General features: G+C 41.6%; 2 protein-coding genes across 2 annotated transcripts; one reads left to right on the forward strand and one right to left on the reverse strand.

The window, feature by feature from the left end:
- Positions 1 to 721: 721 nt before the first annotated feature.
- On the forward strand, positions 722 to 6,963 carry arl10 (ADP-ribosylation factor-like 10). The gene is made up of 4 exons (XM_023844783.2): positions 722 to 1,505; positions 2,981 to 3,161; positions 3,724 to 3,899; positions 4,719 to 6,963. The coding sequence occupies exons 1-4, from the start codon at positions 1,368 to 1,370 to the stop codon at positions 4,884 to 4,886; spliced, it is 663 nt and encodes a 220-aa protein (XP_023700551.1). The 5' UTR covers positions 722 to 1,367; the 3' UTR covers positions 4,887 to 6,963.
- Positions 6,750 to 8,390, reverse strand: nop16 (NOP16 nucleolar protein homolog (yeast)). The gene is made up of 5 exons (XM_023844784.2): positions 8,190 to 8,390; positions 7,868 to 7,976; positions 7,595 to 7,655; positions 7,397 to 7,503; positions 6,750 to 7,299 (listed from the first exon to the last, which is right to left on the reverse strand). The coding sequence occupies exons 1-5, from the start codon at positions 8,294 to 8,296 to the stop codon at positions 7,156 to 7,158; spliced, it is 528 nt and encodes a 175-aa protein (XP_023700552.1). The 5' UTR covers positions 8,297 to 8,390; the 3' UTR covers positions 6,750 to 7,155.
- Positions 8,391 to 8,818: the final 428 nt, after the last annotated feature.

An 8,818-nucleotide genomic window follows, 5' to 3' on the forward strand; every position in this document is an offset into this window, starting at 1 on the left:
GGCTCACACAACTGAAAAAACATTACATCTTGGAGATATAAACATCTGGTTATAGTTTCCGGCCAAACACTCTCCTAGTTTACCCAAACATGTCAGAATTACTATTGATATAGGCCTAGTTCTTTTCCAAAAGACCTCAATTGACATTTTTCTTGCAGTTCAGTCATTTCTACAGTATAGAAATAATATACTATATAACATTGCAGAATAAGCTGCTTTAGTTTAAAGACATGATTTGTATAATATTCATGTTTAATAATTAGCAGCACCGTAATGATGTGATATGATGATATGATGTGGTATGATTCTACAAAACGAATCCCTTTAATGGTAATTTATTGTCATACAATTCATTTAATGAATCTAAATACAACATTCAGTAGCTTTCCTTGGTTAGGCCTTACTAGAAGTATTGATCTGTTTCACACCCGTTCTGCTAAGTATCTTGCTCTTTTTTGCGCTATTTAAAGCTAACAGTGTTTAAGTAATTTGTTGAGTATTTTATAGAACTGATGCTCTACCCCGTTAAATACTGATGACATATAGTTGCATATTTATCACTATACTTTATCCTTTACTCGCTGGAAGTTGGTTTATTATCCTCTAGCTTTGGTTGGTATAAAGGGCATGTTTTGGTAGTTTTTAAAATAATGTCTACATATTTACGGTAACGTTCCAGTTCTTTTTCAAACACTGTAACCAGGGGCGGATGAGGGATCTCAAAGCAGCGGTGGGACGAAAAGGGGGTCCCCCTCTATTTACCAAGGGCCCCCTGCCGTGATGGGCCCGGGGGTAAACGTCCCTCCGCACACCCCCGCCTCCTCCGCTATACTGACTGTAACCTTGTACCATGTGACAAAAAAACATTAATAGTTCCTCATTATACCTAACAACCAAAAGCTACCACTTTCAGAATAGTACACAACATTTCGTTACAAGTTACTGGGTATGTAGAGTATCGTTTTGAAGACGGTAAAGATAAGAGGAAGACGCTTCAGTTGTAAATGTTAATATCTGATGTTGGAAAAGGAAGAACAAGGCATGCATATCACTGCAGTAAAAAAAATCGGAATCGAAACACGGAATAAAATAAGCACCTTGAACAATATTACTAACGCGATATACAAAAGAAGGGTTAAAATGCACACTTTCCTTTTTCAACGTGATTAAATTTCAACTCGTGTCTGCAGGCTAGTGTCTGTAACGCCCTGGTGGCGTCAGCCACAGCACCGGCGACATAAACTGGGCGGGGAGGCGCAGGACTGCCGTCCCATCGCAAGCTTACTAAGGGCCGGTCATATGAAACGGCTGTGCCTCACGGATACTGAGATCAGAACCGTGTCGGTTCGGCGTTCCAGCGGACACACATGGTTCTGCTCCGCCACATATCCATTGCTTTAACCGCCGCGGTGGCCGCTCTAGGATCGGCGCTGTTCATCGCCTGGAGTTACTTCTACAGAAGGCGAATATGGTCACCTGAGATGGACTACTGCGTGTTCAAAGAGGTGAGGTCTTATCTCTGCTCTTCAAGCCTTTCCTTCGAAACGCTTCAACTTCGTATAAATGTAATTTTTAACGTTGCGATCCATGCCTAAGTTAATGTCAGATGGTGCAGGTTGCTGCAAGTGAAAAGTCTAGACGTGGCCATAACTTGCGATGGGGAAGTACACTCCATTTTGCAAGACTGCGTGTAGGGTAAACATTTTCAAAGTGGCTGTTTTAACGCCAGCTGTCATGCACCGCGAAGCGAAACAACGGCTAGAAAAATACACCTGCCGAGTATTAATTAATATACCCGAATGAGCGGGGAAAGAGTGAGTTTATTTTGCATGGTATCTACGCAATCATGCAAATGCCGCAAAATCTCCGCTCCCAAATTTAAATTCTGCAGTATGTGTAAAAACACAGTATATAAGAAATCATATACAAAGCATATTTAATTATTGGGTACTGAGCAAAAATGGAGTGGATAACTGAAGGTTTGTACTGAGTATCCTACTGTAATTTACAATTTTCATATCGCATGTAATATGACTTTGAGCATATCCGTTTTCCTGTTTGTATGAGCAAAATCAATGGTCAGACTTTGAACTATTACCAGCTGTAGGTTTTTTCATAATCTGCGGTCTGCTTAACGTATGACCTCCTTGTGAATCCAAACTCACGTGCAGCACTGTTAGAGATAATCGATTTAATAAAGCACGCCAATACCATCACCTTTCTCTCCGACCAAACAAATAAGCACGGAATATGATTTTGTAGCTTCCATGTGGGCGCTTAAACACGATTGTTTCAGTGGATATTGACCACCCCTTTTACTTACTGTAAGACATTAAATCAGTGTGCTCCTTTTCAAATGGGAACATAACATTCTGCTTCTCTGCCTCCTACAGTAACAAAAGGGCCACTTTCACACGTTGAAAAGCAGTCAGCCTAAAAAGAGCCAAGTAGGATTTAATCACCTTTGTTCACCCTTATTATTCTAAAAATGAACACAAATTAAATCTGCAGTCTTGAAAAGAATAGATCCTTTGTTTTCTCCTGGATCCAAGGTAGGAATCCCGCACCCCTCGCTTTCTGTGTAGGTAATGTTAGGGTTTATCTTTGTTAAGGATGAACAGTGTAATAACCTTACTGTACCTTAGCTTGTCAAATAAGTCAAAGTCCTTGTCTGTATACATAGGACGTATTAATTTTCTTTAATTATCACCACTCTGCTTTAAGTAAGTAACCGAAATCAATAGAAGTGATACTTTCCCACAAACATTCGTTTCATTGATGTTTTCATTCAGAGAAGTCGGTTTGTTTTCTGTCCGTCATGGGACTGAAACCTAAACCTAAACTGCCTAGTCAGGTCCCGCTCTTTTCCCTACTGATCGCCAGTACAAGCAGTGATTCCGCCGAGGAGCGCAGCTGGTGCTTGTCGGCCAACAAAAAACCCGCTCAGAGTTTCACGAATCTTCACACGTGTGGCCAACAGGAGCAGGAGAAGGAGCAGCGCAATGAAAAGCAGGTGCTTGTCCTGGGCCTGGACGGAGCCGGCAAAAGCAGGGTTCTGCAGGTGCTCAACGGGACGAGGGGCACGAGGGGCTGCCGCCCCACCAGAGGCTTCAACTTCATGAGCATCAGCACTCCGGGGTGCCAGCTGGACTTCCTGGAGAGTGAGTGCTGTGCCCATGACTGCTTATGGTTAATCCTGGCTGGTTGGCAGATTCCAGTCTTTGAAAACCACTCATCAAACAAATGGTTACTGGTAAACCTGCAGACCATTAACGTAGGTTAAGCATCCTTCTTAGGGACTTTGATCACTAAATTACCTAGTATAAAGATACCATTACACCGAAGACAGAAATTTATAGGAGCAATCACTATACTTTTTGTGCGATTGGTTCATATACCAAACTATTTCTTTTTCTTTTGGCAACTGTCAACTTTAATTGAGAAATCGTGAGTGAGAGCGTCCCCTAGTCATCTTCCAGATAATTCCGAATAATGAAAATGTCGATAATGGCACCTCTGATAAATTCATAATCCATTAAATGAATAATTAAATGGGAAAAAATGACAAAAACTAAAATGACTAATGACAAACATTTCTTCAAATGCAGTATTTAATAAAATCTAGAAGGGTCTTTTGGCACAAAGTGTTTTTAATCTGATGTCGACGGAACCTTTTCGCTGAAGTATTGCTTCGCGACTTAATTCATACCCCTCCTGCGCCAGTTGGTGGTGGTGAAGACCTGCGGATGTACTGGACAGAGTACCTGAGGAAAACCCATATCTTGGTGTATGTGGTCGACTCCTCTGACCGCCAGCGCCTCCCACTGGCGAAAGAGGAACTGCACAGGCTGCTGCAGGCTGACAAGCAGCTCCCTGTGGTGGTGCTGGGGAACAAACAGGTAAATATTGGTGGCTTGGTAGGTGACATGTAGCTAGATTTCATACTACAATGCAGTGGGGGCGGGGGGAGGGGGTGGGTTCATTATAAAAGATTTTAAGTTTGAGTAGCAGTTTCAGAAAGCTGCAGAAATATTGCTTGGAATAAAGCAGTTTTAGTCGTCAGCAGCCACAGATCATTTACAGCTGTGGAAAAATTGAGAGACCACTCTATATTTTTAAACAAATCTGCATTTTGAAATCCTGGTTTAATCCTGGTTCTGTTGGCAGAAGGCTACACTGAGCAGCAGGCTGCTTCCAGGTTCAAAATTTCAAAGACAGCAGTACACAAGAATAATGTGAAGCAGGAGACACTGGGAACGACCAAAAACCAGCCAGATTGAGGGCTGAAGTGACTTTCTGATGCCCGAGATAACCATCAACTTATCCGACAGTTTCTCATGAATCGGAGGATGACCTCAAGTGACCTTCGATAGGAATGGGAAACATTAAGTGCAGGTGTGAAGTGCACTGCTAGGACAGTTCATAACAGGGTCCTAGAAGCAGGAATGAAGACCCATAAAGCAAGAAAGAATCCCTTCATTAACATTATTCAGAGATGCAGAGCCATAAATTGAGAAATGAGTGAAACAAAAAAAATGTTCTGTGGTCTCTTAATTATTTCCATGGCTGTAGGTTTCTGTGTTCCTACCTCAGCCCTTACAAGTATTCTTTGAGTACATATTTATTTAATAACTGTCAGCTGAATACCAGCAACCAATGAAAATGTGGAAAAGACTTGGGTCTTGGGGTCACTCACCTATCTCGTGCTGTTCTCTCAGGACAAGCCCGGCGCCGTTAGCGTCTCGGAGCTCCACGACGCGCTCTCCCTGGGAACAATCAGGGACGAGAGGAAGGTCTTCCTGCTGACTGCACAGCTGGGCTCTGAGGACCCGAGTGAGTCGGGTGGGCTGCGGGCCTTCCAGGACCTGCTGCTGCAGCTGGCTTGACCCGGGGCCCCATCTGAGCAGCCGGTTGGGTAGGAGGAAGAAAGTAAACCCTGAGCATGTCAATTCAGCTCCATCCATCGAGAGTATGAACCCATTCTGCTCCACCAATCAGAATCTGGGTCAATTCTGCTCCACCAATCAGAATATCAGTCAATTCTATGCCACCAATTAGAATATGGGCCAATTCTGCTCCACCAATTAGAATATGGGCCAATTAAGCTCCACCTATCTGAATATAGACCAGTTCTGGTCCACCAATCAGAATATGGGCCAGTTAAGCTTCACCTATCAGAATATGGATCAGTTAACCTCCACCTATCAAAATAGGCGCTAATTCAGCTCCACCAATGAAATAATGGTGCCAGAACTTCACTTCTTACAGGTGATTTGGTATAAACCTGTCTGAAGGGTTCATGAGCCCAATATCAAAGTAAAGCACAAATCTGTTGTGGCGTACGCGTTTTGTACATCGCCTAGGCCAGAAAATGAAATTAATCCAAGGCGATGGGTACAGTTAACACTCCTATTTCTTCTAAACATTTAGTGATCGAGGTAATTCTGTGAAACCAGAGATTAGGCTTCTGCCGTGCCAAGGATGACGTCCAATGATAACCGGAAAATACTTGGATAATTACAAAGCTATCTCTGATGTAGAAACGGTCAAAAATGTCAGCATTTCGAAGTCAACGTGGATCTTCCCTCTTTCGATACAATTATTGTGCAAATACCACTCACTTACTGGAAGTTCCGTCCAACACAAGAACTTAAGCTGTGGCCTCAGCCAAATACGCTGTGGTCAAACAAATCATGTTTACACACCATGTATATGAAGGTTGATAATTGCTTTGATTTGTGAATAGGTTAATAAGTTAACAGTTTTGGTGGCAGGAGGAACACCTTCAAAAAGATTATTTTAAAATGGCTCATTCGCACAAGTCACTGGATTTTTATTTTATTGCTATCTCGTGTTTAATTTAGCTTGTGCCACATATGCCACTTATACTGCAGAATTTTTAAAGCATGCTTGTTCCGCCATTAACAGTGTGATGTGGCACTCAGTGTTTTTTATAGTTAAGTAGCTGCAAGCAGTAGAAGTGGAATTACCGCAAATAAGACGCAAATGTTTCACGCACAAAGTGCACTAAACGGGAATGTGGCAACGGCCATTTTTTGCACATGACCTCCATATATAGAAGGCCAAAAGTACAAGGTATTTTTCAATTCAAATAGCTATTTATTTATGAGCGTGACATATATTTTTTTTTCCCACTCATGCTGCTATACCTGTAATTGCACCATAATGGGCTGGGTAGTACTACCTAAACATCACAAAAGTATTCTTGAAAACCTTTTTAAAAACATGTAGCATAGCATTTTAGCTCCTGGCAAACCTTAATAGCATGCATATTTAAGTGTGTAAATAAAGGTGATAGAGACATTAATGCAGTGGTTCTCAGTCCTGTTCCTGGTGCCCCGCCTCCCTTGCCGGAATGTTTTCATTCCAGCCCTGCCTTAATCAGGCTTATATGGTCCTTTATAGGCCAACATTTCTGGCAGGGAGCGTGGGAGGGAGGATTGACAACTACTGCAGTAATGGAATCAGTTGCTGGAAAAACGTTACTAATATTCAACTTCGAATTGCACAGAAAATCCAAGCCTGCCAGAGACCCAGCTGCTCTGCTGCTATTGCTAACTGTTATGACCGATACTGATCGTCAAAAGTTTTCCTGCCTTTCAAATCGAGAAGCTAGTGATTGTACTTGTTCTGCATGGTCCTATTGCCCAGCCCTCTTCCGAAAACACTCCTACCATGTGACTGATTGTACAATACTTTAAACCAAGCTGTGAGGAAATGAGTAACTATTACAAGAGTACTGGCGTATTTATTCATTGTGAAAATTAACAGGATGCATTCTCATTAAGCATATATACATATTTCTCATGTAGGACACAAAGACAAAATGTAGATCTGTCATATTCTGGTTTTAAATGGTGCTGTGTTTGTCAAATTAATGATTATACAGAGTATATGAAAGTCCTTTTAGCTTGATTCAAATAAAAATGTTTGGGGCACAAAGCACTGACTCATCTTTTACATACAATTAAACCAGATAGTTTCAAAATTAAGGTATTCTCATTGTGTATACTTAAGATTCAAAACCGCCATCAAAGGCTTGGATATGCCAGTTTTTCCCACACTCATAAACACTAACGGCTTAATTATAGAATTCTGTTGACACTGGTCACCTCCCATGCAGAAATCCCATATCTATTTTGTGTCCATTTGTTCAGTCTTCAACAATTCCAGAAAGGCAGCATATTCTTCTGGGTGACACTGCTTGTACAGCTCTATTTTCCTTTTTATTTGTTTTGGTGTATCCTGGTAGTAGTTCTTTTCATCTCTGGCCATAGCCTGGGAAGAACAAGTGACATAAGCAAGCCCAAGAGTTACAGTTATTGTGTTTCAAATGTAACACCAAAATGAGAGCACATGTAGATCTTCTACCCACCTTATAATCCTCCTTGTGTTCTCGGATCATGTGCTGCACATACTCGATCATGTCTGTGGACACTGTCCTCGTGTCCTGCTTTGGCAATTTTGCCTGAGCTTCCATTTCTTGCGGGAAGGCAAACAAAAAGTTAGATAATACAAGTGTGCTTGTGGTAAATTACAACTCAGTATGAACACTGGAACAAAATAGCCATACCTTTGATCACGTACGGTTTCCTCACAATTTGGGCGACTTCGTCTACGTCCATCCCAGATGCCTACGGAATTTAACAAGGTCCTTTTTAACACAAGCCACGATTTACTATCAGAGTTATATACATGAATGTATCAGTATTATTACCTTGTAATACAATAATGCTTCTGATATAGCCAATTTAGGTTAATAATTGAATAATATAGATTTGCCGTGAGAGTCTGAAAGCGTGTCACGAAAGATACGTGAGAGCTGGCAACCCTGTTTGCTGCAAACCTTGTTCTTCCGGAGAGGCACAGCGACGTTGGGGTCGAAAGCCAGACCCATGTCGCTCAGGTTCTTGGCGACGGTCGAATGCTCATTCCACGCATTTCTCATCTGTGAGCTTCAGGATGTGCACAAACCAAGATCTCGATTATGGCTCTGGCCCCATCCGACAAGCCCAAATACACGTTGCCATCAGATGTAATCACTATTTACTAAATATTAGATAATTAGTGCTGACTCGTTACATACATCAAACCGCGCACAACACATACAGAGCTACTCAAACATGACCGGAAAAACAAACTATTCTCAGGATGTAATCGTAACTCACCATGCTATTCTCGGAGCCATCTTTTTCTTAACCTTCCGCTTGAGTTTTTTCCTATCTTTGTTATAATCGAACTTCTTTTTCCTACCAGCCTTCTTAGCCTTCGGCATTGTGGTCTTAGTTAGATAGCTAACAACTGGTTCTCCACATGGAAGTTAGCGAACGTACAACGTGCAGCACCACGTGACCGCTAGTGGCACACACTGTTCTGCGCATGCGGAGAACACATCTTATCATAACTTTTCCATCTATCAAAAATGTGCAAAGGCGGTAAAGGATCCACGAGCTTTACATTTCCCTCATAATGTGTTCCTATCAGGAGTAATTTCTCGACGACTTTGGCATTTCACGAGAATTATATTTTTTCATTTGTCTCCTATTCACGCACGTTGAAACATGGTCAGTCCAAGAATATAAAAGAAGAAATAAATTTAACACGTAGTGTAAAATATTATTTACACGATAAAAGGTTGAAATAGCGTTAAAATATATTAAACGTGTATTTTCCACAGTTGCCACCAGATGGCACTGCACACCGAAAAACGCAGGCACATAATTTCCGAACGTGATAATAGCACGTTCACAACAATCGTCAACAATATTTTCCCTTTAAATTTAATAACATCCATAAC

Source organism: Paramormyrops kingsleyae, chromosome 24 (genome assembly GCF_048594095.1).
Source record: "Paramormyrops kingsleyae isolate MSU_618 chromosome 24, PKINGS_0.4, whole genome shotgun sequence".
NCBI classification, from domain to species: domain Eukaryota; kingdom Metazoa; phylum Chordata; class Actinopteri; order Osteoglossiformes; family Mormyridae; genus Paramormyrops; species Paramormyrops kingsleyae.